This window comes from Phoca vitulina, unplaced genomic scaffold, assembly GCF_004348235.1.
Source record: "Phoca vitulina isolate PV1807 unplaced genomic scaffold, GSC_HSeal_1.0 scaffold25, whole genome shotgun sequence".
Lineage (NCBI taxonomy): Eukaryota > Metazoa > Chordata > Mammalia > Carnivora > Phocidae > Phoca > Phoca vitulina.
Window position 1 is genome coordinate 14,594,274 of NW_022589728.1, and position 22,080 is coordinate 14,616,353.

General features: G+C 40.2%; 1 protein-coding gene across 1 annotated transcript; it reads right to left on the reverse strand.

Annotated features, from left to right (window-relative positions):
- Positions 1 to 646: 646 nt before the first annotated feature.
- On the reverse strand, positions 647 to 21,642 carry GGH (gamma-glutamyl hydrolase). The gene is made up of 9 exons (XM_032421844.1): positions 21,421 to 21,642; positions 18,147 to 18,261; positions 13,934 to 13,984; positions 10,854 to 10,938; positions 8,183 to 8,324; positions 6,041 to 6,147; positions 5,869 to 5,959; positions 2,803 to 2,940; positions 647 to 1,066 (listed from the first exon to the last, which is right to left on the reverse strand). The coding sequence occupies exons 1-9, from the start codon at positions 21,527 to 21,529 to the stop codon at positions 945 to 947; spliced, it is 960 nt and encodes a 319-aa protein (XP_032277735.1). The 5' UTR covers positions 21,530 to 21,642; the 3' UTR covers positions 647 to 944.
- Positions 21,643 to 22,080: the final 438 nt, after the last annotated feature.

Sequence of the window (22,080 nt, forward strand, 5' to 3'; positions counted from 1 at the left end):
TTATGGTTTACTTCAGTATCTTCAGGTTATTGTTCTCATCTCTCTGTACATAAAATCATTCCTCATCTCCTACAACACCTTGCCCAATCACTCTGTTTCCCGTGTTTCTACTTCTCCAGCAGCAGCTCTGAGGGACTCAGGAGAACAGAGGCATAAACACTGTTAACAATAGCTCAAACCATCCTCTCTTCTGCTTCATTTCCTCAAAGAATTCCTAAATTTCAGAGTTGGTGAAGAGTACATGGGATGGTGAGGGAAGCACAGACTGAGAAATGTATTAAAATGTATGCAAATAAATGTATGGCAGCTTTCAAATTATTTTCCAAGGAAAGAAAGTTTACTCCCCAATGGTCACAAGAACTTACTGAGGGCTTACTGTGTTAGACATTGTGAGATAGAAAGTTTAAGACCCAGGCTCTGCATACAGCAGGTGTGCAGATTAACTGTGGAGCTGAAAAGGCAGAAAAGGAAATATGTGTGTATACACACACACACTCTCTCATTCACGCATACACACCCTCACACACACTCTCTCTCACACACACACACACACACACACACACACACACCCCAATACTCCCAAGACTCAAAGGACTCACAGTGAACTAGAGGTAGGATTTAAAAAGGGTCTTCAGCAAGGATGGGGTGGATGGCTAGTGGGAGGTATTTATTTCCACAATCAATCAATGAGAAAAAAATATTTGTATTTTCAATCCATTCTTCAGGTAAAAGCTTTTCCATGAAATACACTGCAATGATTTACTTGTCTCACTGATAATCAAATGTGATATAAATAATCAAATACACTGAACAAAGAATCAGAGCCAATAACACCATAGAAAAGGAATCTCTGTGGTTTTCCATTATTACCATGAGTAGCGAGTTATTGCAACAGTTTAATCATGGAATGATTCAAAATTTCTCTGTTAACACATTGCAGGCTCTCAATCAAACATATAACTTTGCTGAAATGAAGAAATATTTCCAGTATAAACTGGATGGAACTGATAAATCAGTGCTTCATTCTCTTCAACATCAGATTCAAAATGATGACTGTTTTTCTGAGCTGCAAGAAAAAGACAGTGTTCATTTTTAAAAAGATAGGATAAAATTTCCAAAGGGCTACTTTATAACATTTCTTCCTATTATCAGCAGTATTAAGCGGGGAAAATAGCACCAGAAAAGGAGAAATGCCTTATAAGATTCCCCCCAAATAAAGTAGCACTTTATTTATCGCCTACCGAAAAAGCATCTACATCTGCCCTGCAGCAGATCCGGTGGGGGGCTCACTCTCCCGCTGATCTTAACACTCACTAAGGGCCTACTGTGTGCAAGACTTGCCGGGGCCCGGGGATGGAAATATAACCAGGGCAAGGACCTAGCACTCAAGAAGCCTCGTCTAATAACCACGCAGAAGTGGACATTGCGTGGTGTTTCCACAGTCTGTCTTCACCGAGATGCTCCCAGAGTAGAGAGAACGGAGAGACTGGCAAAGCCGAGGCCAGTGGAAAAGTGAGAGGTAAGGCAGAAATGTGACACACAAGGAGGCACAAAGAAGTTGGCTGAAGCGGGAGTGGGAAGCGGGGAAGGTTCAGACTTTATCCTCGAGTCGAAATAAATACAGGCTTTGTGGCATTTTTTAGAAAGCAGGATATTGGGAAATAAAGATAAAAGAAATAGCTCTGCCATGTGCTAATACCGCAACAAACTCGACCTATTGCTGTTCTCATTTATTCCCATACACACGACATGGAAAGGTTCCTTGGGATTAATACGGCACACGGGAGAATCTTGTTTTCAGTTTGGGGTTTTTGTCATGAAATGACCCATTCAACTGAACGTAACCAGAGTGAACTCAGGAGGAAGTACTTTCCTAAGGAGTGTGAGCAGGAGGGTTGAAAAAAATGTCAGGCAAGCTGGGAGAGAGGGGGCAAACACAACGTGTGAAGTTCACGCCTCGCCAGACTGATGCCCTGCCCCTTGCAGTTGGGTCTGTAGCTCTGTCTCATACCTGTATCACTCAACTAAAACTTAAGCATCTAGGGGCGCTGGGTGGCTCAGTCGGTTGAGCAGCCGACTCTTGATTTTGGCTCGGATCATGGTCTCGGGGTCCTGGGATCGAGCCCCGCATTGGGCTCCATGCTCAGTGGGGAGTCTGCTTGAGGATTCTCTCTCTCTCTCCCTCCCTCTGCCTCTGCTCCTCCCCCACCACTCTCTCTCTCTCACATGAATAAATAAATCTTAAAAAAAAAAAAAAAAACCTAAGCATCTACAACCAAATTCTCAGTTTTACCCACAAACATAACAGCATGAAAACGTCTCTGCGTTTATATGAAAGAGCAGGAAAAGCTTATTAACTGTCTCCAGTGTGCTAACGCCTGCAGACAGGCAGCCTTAAAATCACAGTCTGGTGAGTATATATTCAATTTATATCGCTTTCTTAGAAAGATAACATCTAATTCTCAGAGAATGTTAAAACTAAAGCATTATTCCTAAAAGGAAGTGTAATGAAGCAAATTTTTTAAAAAAGTATTCAAGATAGAAAGAAAAAAAAGAACTCAATCTTTACACTGTTGTTCAAGAATTCACAGCACTTTAGAGTGTCCAATACTGTTAACTGAAATAATTGTCCTGGTTTTATTTGAATGCCTAGTATCTCAATTTCAGGTCTTTCACGTGATTTTTTTTTGTTAAAGTTAAACTTACAGAACATCTATAGAGCAAAAGAGTAAACAAACTTCAGATGAGGGCAATTTCCTCCAAAACTACACTAGACAATAAAATTATATACCCACACATTACCTTCAGCAACAAAGAACTGGGCTAAATAAAATGCAGCCCTCACAGCACTGGGTGCATGGGAAATGCCTTCTAAATTCCCCCACTCATAAGGTGCTTTCTCTGGATGCCACTGGACACCATATACTGGATACTTGTACCCTGCATGAAGAACACAAACGAGTAAGTATTAAGAATGGTCTAAGGGGTGCTTGGGTGGCTCAGTCGGTTAAGCGTCCGACTCTTGATTTTGGCTCGGGTCGTGATTTTGGGGTCATGGAATTGAGCCCTGTGTCGGGTCTGCTTGTCCCTCTCCCTCTGCTCCTCTCCCCTTCGCATGCACGTTCTCTCTCTCTCAAATAAAATCTTAAAAAAAAAAAAGCGGCCTAAGATGTTACTTACAATGGAGTTATGTTTTATACCCTATGTAAAACATTATTTTATAATTCACAATGTCAGAGTCAAATTGTGCTCATTCTCCCAGAGACAAAATAAAGAATTTCAGTTCACAGTGTGAATATTCACAACCCATTTCACTGACTTTCAACCTTTTACAGTCCGTAATATGATCTGCCTTAGTAGGTAATCAGAGGAGAGTAAAATAGTTGAGCCTCTAAATATACCCCAGTTCAACAGTCAGGAGCCCGTGTGATTAGTGGCACAAGTTTCTTCCACGATGGGTCTGTTCCCCCCCCACCTCATCCTGCATCTTCATCCCCTCCCATAATGATGTATTCATAGGAGAATGAACTATGCCACACATTTTTGGTGTCCTTTTATGTAAGCCAGTTTGTCTCGGCCTAAACTACGTCCCTCTGTCTGTGGAATGGCTCCTAACCTTATGACTGGTGTTTCAGAAGGGTCATCAGAGGCTACCTGGAGAGTGGCTTTGTGGACAGTTAGGAGGCTACCGAGGAGTCCAGGTGGAAGGTAGTTAATGTAGAAGTAGAACAGGGCTAAGCTGGAGGGAGGGGAGGTGACATTTGCAAGCATCTGAGGAGCAGAAAGTGGCACACATTTTTTAGATGTGGAGAAGGAGGGCAAGAAGTCAAGGACAACATCTAAGTTTCTAACTTAGGATGCTTTGGTGAATGTCAATGCTCTCCTTGGAAGCAAAACAAAGAGGAGGGAAACAGAGTTAAAAAGAAGATAATCGGCTCACTTCCGACTGGGCTGACCAACCTTTCCCAGAATTCCCCAGATATTGTTTATAAACCCTTCGACCTTTGACCTCCCCCAAGAGCAAGCCAATCTTTGAATAACATAAACAACATCCAGCTTATTCCAGTTTACTCCACCCCAGTACCCTGGCCTCTCACTGACTCAGAGACTGTCTACTGTTTCTGTAAGTTCTCATTTGTAGTACTTTGCTTCCTTGCACAGTAGTAATTTTTCGGCCAGGAATTGGTCATTTTCCTTAAAGCCTCATAATGTAGAAATCCCTTAAAGTCTGGGATAAATGTAGTTTTCTCCAGAGAGAATTACTGATACTTGCTTCTGCCATAAACGTTGGGACACTCTCAGTCTGAGATGACTTTAAACAAAATTTTTGACCAGTTAGTTTAATGCAGGCCACAACTGACCCGCATGTCATTATGAATGCTCAGGGCTTATTTACCACCACCCCCACTCCCTTAGGGTCAAGGTTCAAGATGGCAATTCTCACAGTTCTGCGGGCAGGCTTTGTTGAGGGTCCTGCTGCATGGGGTACCTTCATTGTAGGGGGTTCGTGAGCTTCCTCTCAAGTTCTCCTGATTCAGTAATAATGCTGGTTTAAATACTGGTTTAAATACTCCACTTAATAATATAATACCATAGAATCCAGTATTTCCACTGCTGGGTGTTTACACAAAGAAAACGGAAACAGACAGATGCACCCCTAAGCTTATTGCATCATTTACAATAGCCGAGATATGGAAGCAACCTAAGTGTCCAGCGATACATGGATGGATAAAGAAGATGTGGCATAAACATATAATGGAATATTACACAGCCATAAAAAAGAATGAAACCTTGCCATTTGAGGCAGCATGGATGGAGCAAGAGGGTATTATGCTAAGTGAAATAAGCCAGAAAGAGAGAGACAAATACCATGTGATCTCACTTATATGTAGAATCTCAAAAACAATACAAACAAAAAACAGAAACAGACTTATAAATACAGAGAACAAACTGGTGGTTGCCAGTGGGAAAGGGGGTGGGGGATGGGCAAAATAAGTGAAGGGGATTAAAAGTTACAACTTCCAGTTATAAAATAAGTAAGTCACAGGGATGAAAAGTACAGCACAGGGAATACAGTCAATAAAATTGTAAGAACTTTGTATGGTGATAGGTAAGTACACTTATTGTGGTGAGCACTGAATAATATAGAGAATTGTCAAATCCCTATGTTGTACACCTACAACAAAAAGGACACCACTTAATTCCCAGAGTTTTTGGCCTGAGTATCCTGTCACTTCATCAATGTACAGGTATCCCTCCGCTTTCCAAATGTCCACCTTACGCCACTTCACTGTTATGAAAGACTTACATTAGTACAGTAGGCTTTTCTTCGTAAAAGCGAAAATCCTCTTCAGCTTTCTTTCAGTGAGCGGAAACAGGGACTCATGCAGGTCATTCATAAAACCAAAGTGGCTTAACGAGAACTTTTGGAAAGTGGAAGGATACTCTTTGCTTTGTGCCACTGTGGCTTAGGAGTTTCATAGGAAGGCTCTACTTTTGGATAGTGGGGTAAACTTGTGTTTAGGGAGATGTTTTTCTGAACATGAGTCATGTTTTTTGTTGTTGTCTGGAGGACGATCTGTCATGGTACACTGCTAGAAACAGAAGTCATTTTTTCCATTTACTTCTTCCTCTACTCTCCCCTTATTCTTTACTTTGCTTCTCCATCATTCCACCCACCAGACGACCCAGGTAAATCACAACTGATTTGGAACATGGACAAAAGCATATCTCCTGTCCCCAAAAATGCCCTAGCTTCTATCTTCACACCCCAGAGTAACAGGATTTTACTCATAAGAGAAGTATAAAATCAAAATTAATATATATAAACATAAGTGAAATAAAGTGTACGTGTGCCATGATATATACCTTCCATGGTTGAAATAAACTCAATCTTGCCATCTGTATTTGTAGTTAATACATTGAAAAACTTCTTTAACTTTTCATTCATCGTAAAATTCTAGAGTGTAAAAATAAAACAAAATAATTACTTCTGTAGTTAATCTAAATGCATTAATTTCATTGTTAATTAATGCAATACCATCATGGAGAGGCTCCACTTATGGAAATTTGCAGTCAGAGGTTCCGTTGATAATGACTTCAACAAGTCAACAGGAAAATTCTGGAACATTCTGCTCTGTGATGCATCTGAAATAATTTAGGCACAAGAGAAATAATTTAAACACAGAAAAAATAAAATTCACTGAAGTCACTGATCTGTGGCCAAAAAAGGCCATTATTAAGACACAATCAAGATGACTAAATGATAAGCAAAACATATCATTTCCACATATGTATTCCAGTCAAACACAAAATGAATTTAACAAATTCAAATATGTTCCATATTTAAGTACTTTTCTTCTAGAATTTTAACATGAATCACTAAAATCTTTCTGATATGATAATTATCAGGCTAGCCACAGAGCAAGCAGAAAATCTTAACTTGAGTTCTCTTGAAAACAGGTACAATTTACCACATGAATATATTTTTGTTTTCTCAGGAAATGATCCAGAACATTCAACATATTTTCAAAGGTATCTGGAATTTAAAAGATTTAAAAATACCAACAATGTAGGAAAGAACATTAAACAGGCCAAGAAATCTCTACTCAGTAAATAGATCAAAAAGAGCAATTTACCTTGATGCCAGCTCTCCCTAAATGAAGCCTCTCATTCAGCATGCTAATGGCTTCCACGAGAATCCCTGCACCTCAGATAATAAAAATCCACTCGAGTACCTTACTTCAGTGGATTCTGTACCTTTTTCATATAAGCTTGGTTTTTCACCACATACATCCAAAATAGTCGGACCTAATACATGTACTTCCCACAGAGTTCTTGCAATGATTAAGTAAGATAATGCAAGAGAGAGCTTTGAAAAGTATAGAGCATTCTATAAGTTCTATGTATAACAACTACTGCTTTCCATCCAAAATCCTTATGAGAACAGGAATAGCTGATAGCACTCAACTCAGGATTCAGAGATCAGGTAACCTACAAGAATCATTACCTATTTACACAGAGTGCTATAACAAAGAATCTTCCTGGTCTTCACCCTGAGTTCCTGATACGGAGCTTCTAAAACTCAGAAATCCCTGAGAAATGGGAGTGTCTTCGTAATGCTAACGAGGTGACTCACAGTGGGACCCTAGATAGCTTCAGGATATGGCTGATCATCAGAAACATCAACCACATGATTAGAGTAGGTTAGGACTTTGAGCCAGCCTGATTGCCAGGGATGAAAAAGGGACTGGAGATTGAGTTCAGGCACACAGCCAATGATTTAATCAACCTTGCTTTTGCAATGAAACCCCAATAAAAAATTCCAGACAACAAAGCTCATGGGAGTTTTCCAGTTGGTAAACATATTGACATGCCAGTAGGGTGATATGTTCTGATTCAACAGGGAGAGGACACGGAAGTTCTGCATTCCCTCTGGGACCTCAACCTATGTGTAGCCTTTACAATAAAATTGTTAGTGCAAACACAGCACTCTCCTGAGTTCTGTGAGTCATTCTGGTGAATTGCTGAACCTCAGGAAGGGTCACGGGCATCCTCAAGATTGTGGACAGTTGGTCAGAAGTGTGGGTGGCCTGGGGATGTGACTTGTGGCTGGTATCTGAAATAAGGGCAGACTAATTGGGGAGATAACTTATAACTATGGAGTCTGCGCTAACTCCAAGTGGTTAGTACCAGAATGGAATTGCGTACACCACAGCTAGGGTTAAAACAGAGTACACAGCCAAGGGAAAAGTGCTGTACTATCATAATTCATAGCTACCATTTATGAGAGTTGTATTTCAAGCACTTGGCACAGTAGCTGGAAAGCAGTATCTTATTTAATCCTCACAAACAACCTTAAGAGGAAAACCCTTTAAAATCAGGAAATTAAAGTCATGGGAGGTTAAACCATTCCCCCAGGCAACAGGGATGAAGCTAGGACTCAAACCCGGGTCCGATTTTAGAGGTGTTAATCATGCATGGTCCTGTATTACTACAGGTAATGAATTATCAAAACTCAAAGCTCCTAAGCCATCTTCACAGCTCAGTACATCATTCACATCGTCAGCTTGTATGAATAATCTGAAAATTAGTAAACATGAGCGCTTCTGACTTGGATATTTGCCACTTACTCATCCTAACCAGGTAATATTTTTAAAAGGGTCAAAAAGAGAATTCCCACCTTTAGTGAAGTTCAGCAGCATTGCAATTCCATTAGTATGAGTGAGAGTTAATAAGGACTTTCCACCACTAATCAGATATGAAAGCTCTTCGAATCCAAGGCAAGTGCCCCACACAGGAAAATAGTCTCCATCATCAAAACTCTTTGCAGAGTGAAAGAGAAAACTAAGCTTATTCAAACTTTTCAAAACAAAAATTATACATTTGATTTGTCATTACAAGACAGGCATCTGAGTCATGCATGCGTTTCTAAAGAATTTTCCAGGATCCGTAAGGAGGCTATCACTTAATCTTTCCTCAGATCTACATAATTATTCAGTTTTAATCAATCAAATTATTCAGTCTCAGCTGTGCTGGGAAAGAGACTGACATCTGCCAGGCAACTACCAAGCGATACCAGTAACAATTAGGGACTGCAAATATCAAAGATAATGCTACATAGATGTCTATTGATACATCTTCTACGGATCTGGTTGCTTTGGATGATTGTCTGCTTTGAACACACTCGGAAGTCCGTCCTTCATTATCTTGGAATTTATAGTAATAGCTGCATTATAGCACCTTCAGCTAATTAAATTTAAATCAGGGGAAACCCATGATCTGGAAGAAAAGGAACAGTCAGTAAGGAAAAGGCTAAGCAAAAGTAAAATAAATTTGTATAGAGTAAAAGCTGTCAACTGAAAAAGTACAAATGTATTGAGCTTCTTCAAAGTCACAACAACTAGCATGAATAGGGAAAAAGTCTTCTAGTGAATGAATTTTCTGGTTAAGTAAAGATTAAATCCCTATGTACTGGTAGTTACAAAACTGAGTTTTGCAACTTTTCTAAAAGCAGTGATTTTCCTGTATAGATTGTAAAATATAACATGTCACTCATTTTAAATGAGGAAATTGTTAGGGCTTTCTTTTTCTTTCTGTTCCTTACTGAGAAAAATACAGAATTACATTAATTCCTATACTTTCTATCCTAAGGGAGGATTTTTAACACTTTCTATGCCGGTCTGGGAAATTTTATTTTTAGAAGTTAGAACTGCATACATTAAGTTGGAGGGCCATACTGCATTTACTTATAATAAACACAAAGGAGAGTTTAACTGCTCAGTTTCCATATGTACCAAATTTCATTTCTCGCTTGCTGGGTCCACATCTTTTACTTTCTGTGGATCCTCCACAAAGCCTCGCAGAGCAAAGGACACAGAATAGGACTGAAAAGATCTAACAGACTCCACTTCTCAAGCCTTCTTCAGCGAGAGCTTTGTGGTCCCCAGTGGTTGTAGCTAAATAAGTTCAAGGTTGCTGAGCTTTTTTCCTTTGTTTTGAAATCTTTAAGTAGCTAATTACATCTCAAAAAGTAGACTTTTGGGTCTCAGGAGTTGGGTGGTTCCTTTTTTTTTTTTTCAATTGAGCAAGCTGGTTACATGAGTCCCTGTATGCAAAAGGAAAAATGATGACTTTATAATGTTCATATATATTTGCCAAATGCATTTTAAATCACTCACATTATAAAATTTCCATTTTTTTCACTTTTTCAAGAAAAAAAAAATCCATTGAGCATGTACTCAGTACATGGTACCATATTATATGAAATGAGGAACACCTCAAAGGGTGTTAAAACCATGAAATCTGCTGAGACATGAATAACTAACCTCAAGATATTCTGTCTTCTGATATAGAAGCTCCTGAAGGTCATGGACCCTGTCATCTTACCGAGTAGGAGCTAAATAAATGTTTGAACTCTTCTACAACAAAATATTCTAAAAGTTAAGAGGGAGCGGGATGCCATTCCTGTTGAAGTTGGGAAAGAAACCTCTATAGAAGGAGAGTAGCACCTTAGCCTGAAAAGATGGACCAAGTTGTGAATTAGGGATGGAATGGAAAGAAACAGACTAAGCCGATTTAAAAGTAGGAGGACACAGAATATATGCTAGAAATACCACACTGGCTTCAATTATATGCAGAAGGAAAAGCTAGAAAATGGGGCTGTGGACACACAGTCTGTGTCTTGATCCAAAGACTATGAAAGGCTACAGATGATTTAAAAGCCTACCCATTAAAAGTTTTTAAACAAGTATCTCATATGCTAAAAGCAGTTCTTTAGGAAAATATTTAAGGGCAGGGGGAGATACAAGGGCCAGCAAGATTATAGTTCAGGAGTGAAATAGTAAGGATCTGAGGTGGGGTGCAAAGTCAGGCTCAGTGTGAGACATTACAAAGGACTCAAGAGGCTCTGCCTGGTAGCTGAGTGTGGAGTCTAGGGTAACTGTGAAGAAAGGTCAAAGTCCATCCTATTTGACCTTTCCACCCTATTTGACCTTGACCTTTGTCCAAAAGTCAGCACAAAGAGCAGCTTTCAAGAGGAGATGAGAATTAATAACATATGAACAATGCCTGGTACATAAAAAAAATAGCTTACTAAGCCAGCGTGAGGACCTGGTTCGTATCAATAAGCACTAAGGGAGAGGGCCAGGCTGCGGGGCTCTGGCTCCCTTGGAAGCCCACAGGAAACAGGTAAGCGCCGCCACGCGCTGCTAAAGAGCAGGAAGCTCAAAAGTTAAAGCAGGATGAGGCTAGGGTAATTGTGCGGGAAGTATTACCACATGCTTAGGAAAGAATTATCCTCATGGAAAACTACAAAAACCCACCTGGAATAATAGGCAATAACTGACACCTACCTGTTTGGCCAAATCATAAAATTTTTTGGCTGCCAGAGCATAACCTGACTTCTTGAGATCAGCGCTTCCTCCAGGGAAAAGGATTCTGAAACAACGTCAAATAAGGTACCTTTCAACCCCACAGCCCACAGAAAATAAACACTCTTTTTATTTTAAAACAACTTTTTCCTTATCATGCAAACAACAAGATCATTAAAGAAAGTTAGAAAACTGTGGCAAAAATATGTAACATATTTACACTCCTACACATTTGTAAACTACCACAGTTAACAATACTTCTAGAAGCACATATTCTTCTAAAACTTCTTCAATAAACAAGTTTATTTTTGAGATAGAGTGTGAATAAATTAAGGATAAATAAGTGGGGGAAGGAAGGAGAGTACACAAAGTTAGAAATCAAGTCAAGATAAAATTCCAGGTACAGCTAGGTTTAAATCAAGGGATCAGTGATGTCAAAAATCAACTGGAGGCCCATAATCATGAGTCAGTTTTGGCTCACAGAGAATTATTTTTAATCATAAAGAACAAAGTGCTCATAAAAATATATGTAGGCTAGAATTAAATATCCATGAGAATTTAATTTTTTATTATCACCCTGAAATTTCTTCCAAAATATGCACACTATTAAAAAATTTTGAAAGAACAAAATGACAATTCTGGAAAAAGTCTGGGGAAAAAGAGGGGAAGTCATGTTTGATTTTATTTTACTCTACCCATAAAGGAGAGATACAGAAAAATATTTACTATGTTTTTATATCAACTTTTAAATTAGCTTTAATTTTAAAATTTATAACAAGTCTTGAAATAACCAAAGATATTCAAAAAAGATTACAAAAGCTGGATTAAATGTGTTAAAATTTTGAAAATAGTTAAATATGAATTCGAGATATATGAAAGCTCACTTCTTTTTAAGAGAGAGAAAGAGAGAGAGCGAGAGAGCATACATGCGATACGGGGGTGGGGGGGTGGGGGGGGCAGTGGGAGAGGGAGATAGAGAATCCCAAGCAGGCTCCACGCTCAGCGCAGAGCCTGATGCAGGGCTCAATCTCATGACCCTGAGATCATGAACTGAGCCAAAACCAAGAGTTGGATGCTTAACCAACTGAGCCACCCAGGCTCCCTGAAAGTTCACTTTTCAGACTATTGTTCATTCAACAAATATATTCTGCATCTTGGTATTAGCTTGGAGAGACAAGGATGAGGAATTTTTCCTAGTCTAGTAGAAAACCTACAAACTATAAGGTAGAACCATACAGAAAACCCTACAATTAAAAGTGGCTTAATGAAGACTCATTAGCAGGTCTCCCTTTTCATTCACTCAGTGTCTAAAAAGCTGCCTCTGATCAAATCTGGTGTGTTTAATGCCAGAGTCCTTTCATAAAGTAAAATCTGACTGTCTCTCCCAGACTGGGAAAGTACTTTAAAACAAGACTTTGCCTTTTCATCTCTGTGTTCCCCCACAAAGCAGTATGGGGTCTACTGTGTAATAGGGGCTCAATAAAGGTGATTCTGAAGTTGCATGAGAGTTAGCTCATTTTCTGGTATATATTTTTTTGTATAGTTTTGAGGTTCTACCATATATTCTGACCTGGACTTACTTATCTTTTCTATGCCAAAGTATACCGCACATAATGGGCACTGTAAATGTTTTACTCATAGCTTTTTTTTTTTTTTTAAGTAGTAATAAACAGTTTTATAAGTGGAAAAAAAAGAAGCTCTTTTTATAAAAGCTTTATCATAAAATAGACTCCCTCCACCCAACTCCCAATCAAAAACAACTACCTTTAGGGGTACCTGGGTGGTTCAGTCGGTTGAGCGTCAGACTCTTGATTTTGGCTCAGGTCATGATCTCAAGGTTGTGGGATTGAGCCCCATGTAGGGCTCCGTACTCAGCATGGAGTCTGTTTCTCCATCTCCCTCCCCCTCTGTTCTTTCCCTGCTGGCAAGTGTTATAATAAATAAATAAAAAATCTTTAAAAACCACCACCTTTAAAATCTGTGTGTTCACCTGATAGATTATACTGTGCTAATCTCCTCACCCCTACCTTAAAAAAAAAAAAAAAAAAAAAAGCAAATGGGAGTATACTATAAATACCATTATGTGCCTTGCTTTGTTTTACATAACAATATCACATTGTTCACATAACAATAGTGATCCAAACCAGCATCCAATGATATCCTCATTTTTTAAATCTGTGCATAATACTCTATTATATGCATGTAGTCTATTTTTTTTACCCAATTCCCAACTGATAGATTACTGGGCAGCTTCTAAACTGGGGGTATTTCAGACAATTCTACAATGCGTAACTTTGGGCCTAAGTTTTCACATAACAGGGAAAATATATTTAAAAATAAAATTCCTTCTGACAGATTACCTGGGTCAGAAGGTATATGCATTTTTAATTTCATTTCAATTTCAACAGATATTGCAAAACTACCCTGCAAAAAACTGTATAACACACACCCGTAAAGTATGAGAATGCTTGTTACCTCACACCCTCACCATAGAGTAGTAACAAATTTTCTGATCTTTGTCAACTTGATAGTTAAAAAAGTTTATAATTGCTATAATTACCTAACCTTTAATTATGAGTAATGTCGAACATTTTTCATGTGATTAAAAGTCTTATTCTGTTGAGCTAGCCAATCATCTTTTGTGGTGAAGCCAGATGACAGAAAATTTTTTTCCAAGTTCTATGCAAATTATCTTCTGAAAGATAACCAGTTGTTAACCTCAGACTTAGGACTTCTAAATCCCCTGAGCAAGCAGTATGCCATGTCATTCAAAGTGGAGTCAAAACATTTAAGACAATCATTAAAAGAACAAAGATTATGTCACACGTTAAAAAAAAAAAACCTAAATGTATCTACTGTGCAACATTTATTTCTTAAGCTGCCTTCCCTCTGCAGAACTTTTTCATCTCTCAACAAAACAATTCCTATAAAAGAACTCAGAAAACTAACATTATACCACTATAAGACAGTTACACAGAAACATGTATGTTTATAAGTATGTTTTTGCGAAAGCAGACTATATCCACCTCATTCCCCATATCAAATCAATGCTACCAACTTACCCATTAATAGATTGGAAAAGCTTTTCATACTCTTCATCTGTAAGATCAGGCCTGAAAACAATAAGAAGTTACAAAACATCTATTTCCAAAACCTAAGGAAAAAAAGTAAGGCTGTAAATGAAGTCCCCACATTAATTTAAAAAAAACAAAAACAAATGAAAAGTAATTCTTAAATACCAGACAATAGCTCTCTCCCTTCCTAGAGGTATTTTTTCAAACTACATGAAAATCACATACTGTAATTATATCCTTGTTTTGCTAATCAGACAAGTAAACATGTTTTCCTGTGTTCTCATATAATTTAATATTGTGAAGTACGTGTTAATATGGCAAACATTAAAGACCATGATATTTGGGCACCAGTCATTTCTCTGCTAGCTGAGAACTATCAAAAACAGGTAAGGATATTTGGTAGCTTTATATAAGATGAAATAAAGAGATTTATTAATACGCTTCCCTTAACTACAGGCAGTTTGGGCAGATAAGAACAATACATATAAATGCCAAGTCTCCGCTTCATCCCACCCCCGCCACTAACTGCAAAGTTCGGGAGACCACTGTGTATTCAAAAGTCGGAAGAGTTCAGATCTAGGGATAGGCTACATGCACCTCACTGTAGACCAGGCAATTGTTCTGAAGCTAAGTTGCCCAGGTAATCTGAAGTGCCTTTCATCGAACACCACTTAAGGGCTCCTAACATCACCATGCTACTGATGATTTTATCCCCTTCTCCAGAAAAAAGTAATGGGGCTAATCTGTGAAAATTTAGTTAAGTCACAGTAAAATGGGTTTGTTCTTCCAAAAGTTGAAGAAAATGCAAGAACGAGAGAAGACAGCATCATGGTTATGAAATTCCTGCAAGAACTTTCCTACATTAAGCAGTCTTCTGGTTCTATAAGAGAATAACAAGGCATGATGCCCTCTCAATCAGCCATAAAAGAAGTAGATTTATGATCAAATGTCAACCACAGTCCATTTCTGCTCCAGGGAATGTTTTAGGGGGAGTTAGAACACCTCTCCCATACTTAAATACACTTATGATGCCCAGAACTTGGCTGTGCTTTGTTGTGCTAGGTTCTTCTCTAAGTCCAAATGACCTCTGCAAGTCCGGGTCTATTTAGAAATTCATATGGGGTGCCTGGGTGGCTCAGTCGGTTAAGCATCTGACTCTTGATTCCAGCTCAGGTCATGATCTCAAGGTTGTGAGATCAAGTTCTCCTGTTGGGCTTCACACTCAGCAGGGAATCTGCTGGAGATTCTCTCCCTCTTCCTCTCCCCCTCCCCATGCTTGCTCGCTCTCTCTCTCTCTCTCAAATAAATAAATAAATCTTAAAAAAAAAAAAAAAAAAGAGGGGTGCCTGGGTGGCTCAGTCGGTTAAGCGTCTGCCTTCAGCTCAGGTCATGATCCCAGGGTCCTGGAATCGAGCCCCGCATCGGGCTCCCTGCTCAGCGGGGAGTCTGCTTCTCCCTCTGCCTGCCATTCCCCCCAGCTTGTGCTCTCTCTCACTCACTCTCTCTCTCTCTCTCAGATAAATAAATACATCTTTTAAAAAATAAATAAGTAAATAAAATTTTAAAAAAAGAAGAAATTCATAATACTTCTCCTCCCAGCAGAGAGCTATAAAGCAGTGGGTGATATTGCATTGGTGCTTACCATTATCTTAGATGGAGGATGAATGGACAAGTCGCCCTGACTTGGGAAGTGACAGGGAGATTCAAATGTAAGTCCACATTCCAGTATTCTGCCAGTCTCATCTCCTCAGAATGGGTCAATAAAAAGGGAACCAAACAGTCAGGACCCAGAATCTTCCCCATGGATATTTAAACCAGGACAATCATCACCAGAATGGATTTAGATCACTCAGCTACATTCCAGGGACTTCTCTACCAGCTAGCCATGCAGGTTGGTTTCAGTCATTTCATTAATTCTAAATAAACAGCTCCCATGTTGTCCATGACTGAACTTTTAGACCCTGCTAATCATTCTTAAAGGGCTTAATTGTTGGGGGGTGGGGGGGATGAAGTGTCATGAACTCCAATGCCCCAGAGACCGGACAGGGAAGACAGGCCAGATCACATTCTCTGAATACAGATATTACTTGCATGTTGTCAGACTTTCTAGAAACCAAAGACCTTCTCAATAGGGTATGAAATAGTTTACTCTCTCCTTAACTAAAAGAAAACAGGTTAGGCCTGGTGATGATGGCAGATGACACAGTTTCAGCAGCATGAAAAGGAGTAACAGGCATTGTTGCCAATGGTGGGCACTTGCTTCATTTAAAGTCAGCCCCAGATGATTGTCTTGAACAACAACAACAACAAAAAGGCCAGAAATTCAGACTTTTATGAAGTCTTCTGATTTGTAAATGTTTAAAACTGTTTTAAAACGCTGTGTGAACAAAACACATTTTTAAACCAAGAACAGCCCGTGTCACATGCTACCTCTCAGGAGGAGGATGCCCCGTGGGTTCCACTAGCCCACAGTGGGGATTTATGATAATCTCAGGGCACCAGGCAGGAGAAGGCAGGAGACCAAAAACAAACTTCCTTACCTATTCCAGAATTTTGCCTAGGTCTCCCATCCTCCTCCTTTTCCCTTCTAAACCATGGAAGTTGGCTCCCAGCATCCAAAATTCAGAAATAAATTCAACATTATCAGTGTGGTCACTTTCCTCCATTCTGTTTTAGGTCACCCTTTAGAGGTTACTCTGCGAATTTAGCTGCCATGTATTACATTGTTTTTGTAGGATTATATGATTCTAATTCCAAACAATATACCTTAAAATGAACTTTGGGAACCCAAGCTAGAAATGTCACCTCCATGCTGACAGTCACATTTTCAGTGACTCCGTCATAAATATCAGCATTCTGCTGCTAGTCATTAGGTTTCAAAACTTTCTCAGTTTCAAAACTTCCCCAGTTTCAAAACTTCCCAAGTTTCAAAACTTGCCCAGTTTCAAAACTTGTCATTCTTGACTTTTCCTCCCTATGTCCTTTCATTCTATTAGTCATCAAATCTTGCTGATACTTTTAGAGAACATTTACCCATCGATCCTACAAGTAAGCCAAGCTCTCATCACTTCACACCTAGCCTACCTCAAGTCTCTGAACTGGTCTACCTGCCTGTGTCTCTCCCATGTCCCATCCAGGCTATCAGCACTAATGTCCTAAAAGAACGCTTGCAGGAAAAGCTCCCATGATCAAAACTTTGAAACGCTGTTCTGAAAACTTGAAAGCCTCCTCAGCTCTAAAACTCTGGTGTTATCTGAGTTCCAAATAAGGTTTCATTTGAAAAATTAGATTTGCTACAAAAAAAAATGAAAGACAAATGTCAAAAGCGAATGGGGTAGAGATAGTTAAATGTAAAAGATTAAGCAAGAAGGTGATCCTTATGAAGCTAAACATAAAACCATTTTGTGGTATAATTCTCTCAGTTGTAATGTTTGCATTTTGATTATCACTGTTTTATTTGAACAGTACCTTTCTTCGTTATACCTTTTTAATGTGGAATTAATTACATAAAGCACACAATTGTGTTTTGTGTGTGAAATCACTTATAATGGAATAGATAGGAGAGCTGGAAGATTCTAAAATATGCTAATTTTGGGTGAAAAGATATTATAAATACTTATAAGGTTTTGTTTGTTAAAAAATTCAATTCTTTCCCAATCAAAATATGACATGTCATTTTAGTCTTAATAGGCCATTATATCACAAAAAGTAATGTAGCTCCTTTAAGACTGCAATTCTTGTAATTTATATTGAAGCAACACGGCTGTGTTAGTCATTTACAAATTTTTAAAGTACAGTGTGAAGGTATTTTAAAAGTCATCTTCTAAAAATCTCTTTCATTCCGTAAGTGTTCCCTTATCCTAATATTATGGAATAAAGCTGGTTAATTTATTGATTCTTTTACTCCATTATTTTCCAAATGTCTGATGAATACCACCTTTTCTGGGGTATAGGAAACTACCATTTCATTCTTTACCTAATATGTTTGACAGACCTCTAATAGCATTGTAAATACAGACAGCTTCATACTTTAAACAATTTAATGACTCTAAGCATTAGATCTGGCAAAAAATCAGGAGCAATGTTACCACATTTAAATGATGCAATCATAGCAAAGGAAACATTAATTTTTGAGATAAAAAATTATTTGAGAAAAAACAGGAGTTTTTATTTATACAGTGTAAAAAATATTGGATCATACCTTACTGGTACAACTCTTGCACCTGCAGACTCCAGATATTTTACATAGGATGCAGCAATATAGTATTTTCCCAGGCTTCTCATGTCCTTATTACGGCACTTTTGCATTAATACTCCTAAATTACAAAAGAAGGAAGGAAGGAAGGAAGGAAGGAAGGAAGGAAGGAAGGAAGGAAAAGAAGAAAAAAGAAAGAAAGAAAAATAGTTTTAATTTCAAGCAATTTCCTTTTTTTCTTACTCAGAAACTGAAACACATCACAGTAAAAATACCACTACTTTGGGGCGCCTGGGTGGCTCAGTCGGTTAAGTGTCTGCATTCGGCTCAGGTCATGATCCCAGGGTCCTGGGTTCGAGTTCCGCATTGGGCTCCTTGCTCAGTGGTGAGCCTGCTTCTCCCTCTGCCTGCAGCGCCCCCTGCTTGTGCTCTCTCTCTGACAAATAATAAAATCTTAAAATAAAAAAAAAATACCACGACTTTACTTGTTTCACTCACAGAATTAAATACAAAGCTTCTTCTGTAAGTACTTCCACAGACTTTGGGAAAAAACAGTGGAGGTTGCTCTGAGTTTTAAGTAGCCTCCTCTCTCTCACCTCATCAAGGAGACCAAATAAGCCCCAAAGCAGGTTTACAATAGCACCAGCCTCCTTCACACAACCTAGAATCAATCTCACATCCTTAAGCTAGAAGGAGGCCTCTCCTCTCCCACACACTCAAAGACACATTGTTACCTTGACAATAAAGCAAAAGAGTGGAAAATATCTTCTATCTACATCTCTCCAACATCAGCAACATAATCTAAGCAACCAACATCCTGCCTCCTCCCCTTCAGACTATTACAATAGCTTCTTAAAAGGTCTATATCCTTTCTTAAACAATCCTCAACAACTCCAACCAGTTCTCCACATGGAAAGAAATCTGATCATATCACCATGCATTCATTCATTCACTTCTTCATTCAGTATGTTCCTGAATCATAATATATACAAGGCACTGAACTAGGTGCTGGAGACACATGAGCGAACAAAACAAAAATCCCTCCTTTATGGGCTTTAATCCTAGTATGTGGGAGGGAGAGAAGAGAGGACAAATAATTAACAAGATAAAAAGTTAAAATATAAAGTCTGATGGCTGGTGGTAAATGCTAAAGAAAAAAAGTAAAGCAGAGTAAGAAGGCCTGTTTTGGAGAGGGGGAGGAGTTGGTCCCATCTATCCAGGGGAAGAAAGTCTCTTAAATATGATGGCCAGGGAAGTCCTCCCTGAGAAGGTAGAACATGACATTTGAGAGCCAGGACTTCAGAGAGATGAGGAAGTAAACCATATGCAAGTATCTGGAAGAAGAGGGATCCAGGGGTGGAGGAACAGCAAGTGCAAAGGCCCTAAGTCAGGTTTGTGCCTATCACATCTCAAGGAGTCCATATGGCTAGAGCTCATGTGAGCAACGGGAGAAAACAATAGGAAATGAGATCAGAGATAACAAATCCACAGGGGGCATCTCCTTGTTTAAGTACCTCAATGGGTTCCTAAACTTTTGTAAACTCTACAAGACCCTGTGTGCTCTGCCCCACCTACCTCTCAGGCTACCTCTTATCACTGAAACCTCAGCCCCAGCACAGTACTGGCACCCAATATACATCAAAACATGTCTGTCTGGAGAATACACCTGTGCCAGTTTCATTTGCTGCTTCACCATTTGGAACACTTCATTGTCTCTGTAGGCCACCTGACAGGAAGAGCTGTCTATACTTCTCTATTTCCAGCTTGTCACAAAAATTGGCATTGTCAGGCACTCAGTTAACACATGCCAAATGCCAAAATTTGTTAAGTAAGTAAGTCTTCACCGAGGAAAATGAAATGTGGTAGGGAAAGAATGAGGGAGTGTCACAGGAAATGGGGAATGGAGTGGTACAAGGCAGGCAAGGTGAGGTGCCACAAAAAAGGGTTTGGGACATGTGAACATAAGTACCAGAAAGGAGAAAAAGTATATTAGAATAGGTAAGTTCCACCAACTTCTCCCCCACCCTGCCCCTTTACCCACCTACTCACTTCTTCCATCTGTGGACGGGAAAAGCTCAACCTGTAAGTCCCTCAAAATGTGACCAAAATTCCACCCATACTTTAAGGCCACCTCACAACTTTTGTGGTTTCCTTGTCTGTGAATCCTTTGCACATCCTAATTCAATGCCTTCAACATAGTAGGTGCTTAGTTAACTATTTTTGTCTTAAGTGATGTGACTGAAAGCACACTCCTTTTTCTGTAATTGACCCCAGACTACCACTGTTTCCAGGAAAGGGAAAAGAATCCCCCCACCTCTTTCTCCCCTTTTCCCTCCTCTCTATACTCACAATTCCCAACACACTACCTAGAATTTTATTTTGAGTTAATTCTCCTTGGAGAACCTAACCACCATTTTAAATAGCTATGAAATAAGGCATTCCAAGTTCCAAATATTGATACAGAACCCATTTGAAAACCAGGCACTAGCAATATATATGAAAAAAAAATACTCATTTACTTACTATTTAGTTACAGAATATGATGTTCCCCTTCCCAGAAGGTAAAAGAGTTTGAATGGCATAATACTACCTCTAAAATAAAGCCAATCTTAATCGTTTGACATAAACTGCTTCTGGCAAATTTTAATTCTAGGCTGATTGATTTCTCCTGGGTAGCCTTCCCCTTCCCGGTCTCGAATGTCTATTCTGGCAATGTAAACTGATTTTACTCTTTAAAACACAAATTTGTTGGAAACGAAAAATGACATGCTTCGCTTTAACACCAGTAGAACTGACATTAGGGTTATACTAGCCACTGCGGTCCTCCGGTGCAGCATCCAAAGTATACCATAATTTCTTGATTATCTGGTCAATTCGATTTTTATAGGGATAATACAAAGATAAGGCATATCTTAAAATATGCCCTCACTCCCTGAAATTTTAATAAACATAACGTATGTACAGAGTTTGGTGAGTTAGTAGAAATTCCTAGCCATGTACAAAGAAAAAAACAATCCGCAGGATTCGTTCCGGCGCACCCTCCTCCCTTTCAACTTCAAGAGCCGAATGAATTTGAGGAAACCACCAGGCATTAGCTCTATTTCGGCACGATCGAAACGGTGTCTTGGCTCGGCTCGTACTCGCTACAAATGAAGGCACACATCGCAACCCTGGCCTCGGGTACCTCCAAGGCGGGACGCAGCAGCTGGAACCCAGCAGCGGGAAGCGCCCAGGACGGACACCCGGCCGCAGGCCCGCGGCTCCCACCCAGCCTTCTTACCGATGATGGGCTTCTTGGAAGTGGAGGCGCGAGAAGCGCACAGCCCGGGGCTCGCCGCCCCGCACAGGACCAAGCCCAGCACACACAGCAGGCGCTCCAGTCTCGCCATCGTGCTCGCCGCCTCCCGCCGCCTTTCAAAGGCACAGCTGGCAGGTCACCGAGGCCGGCTGCAGCGGCGGCGGCGGCGGCGGCGGCGGCGGCGGCGGCGGCGGGGTGGGCGGTCTCCCGGCCGCGCTGGGGCTACAAGGCGAGGGCGGTGCCCCACCGCGGGGGCCTATGGGAAATGCAGTTCCGGCGCGCGCGGCGGTCGCAGGGCGGGAGCGGCCGCTTCTGGGGACGCGGGCGGTTCTGGGGACGCAGTCACCCCTCTTGCCTCATCGCTCGGCCCTCACTCTGCCCACCCGCGAGCCCGCGACCGCTGCTTCTGCCCGGTGGCCCGTGAGGAGAAGACCAGAAACTTCTGGGTGGGCCTGGGGTGGGCGGAACCTTCCCTTTCAACTGTGCCATGGAGGTGACCTTCAGTCACCCGTAACGGAGCACAGGCTCTCGAAGGGGAACCCCTGGGTCCCGGCCTGACCGAATCTTGTAACCAGGCAGCCAGCGGGGCCCGTGAGAGATTCGAGAAGTCGCCTGAGAACTTTGCGCCAACTGTAGCTTCCG

What these genes read in the sequence shown, in the direction of transcription:
- GGH (XM_032421844.1), bottom strand. Translation starts at nt 21,529, where the DNA reads ATGGCGAGACTGGAGCGCCTGCTGTGTGTGCTGGGCTTGGTCCTGTGC. An exon ending in GCAAGAGTTGTACCAGTAAG is followed by an intron (nt 13,985 to 18,146) that starts GTATGATCCAAT and finishes TATTGTTTTCAG; the next exon opens with GCCTGATCTTACAGATGAAG. An exon ending in CCAGTTCTTTGTTGCTGAAG is followed by an intron (nt 1,067 to 2,802) that starts GTAATGTGTGGG and finishes TTTTTCTTGCAG; the next exon opens with CTCAGAAAAACAGTCATCAT.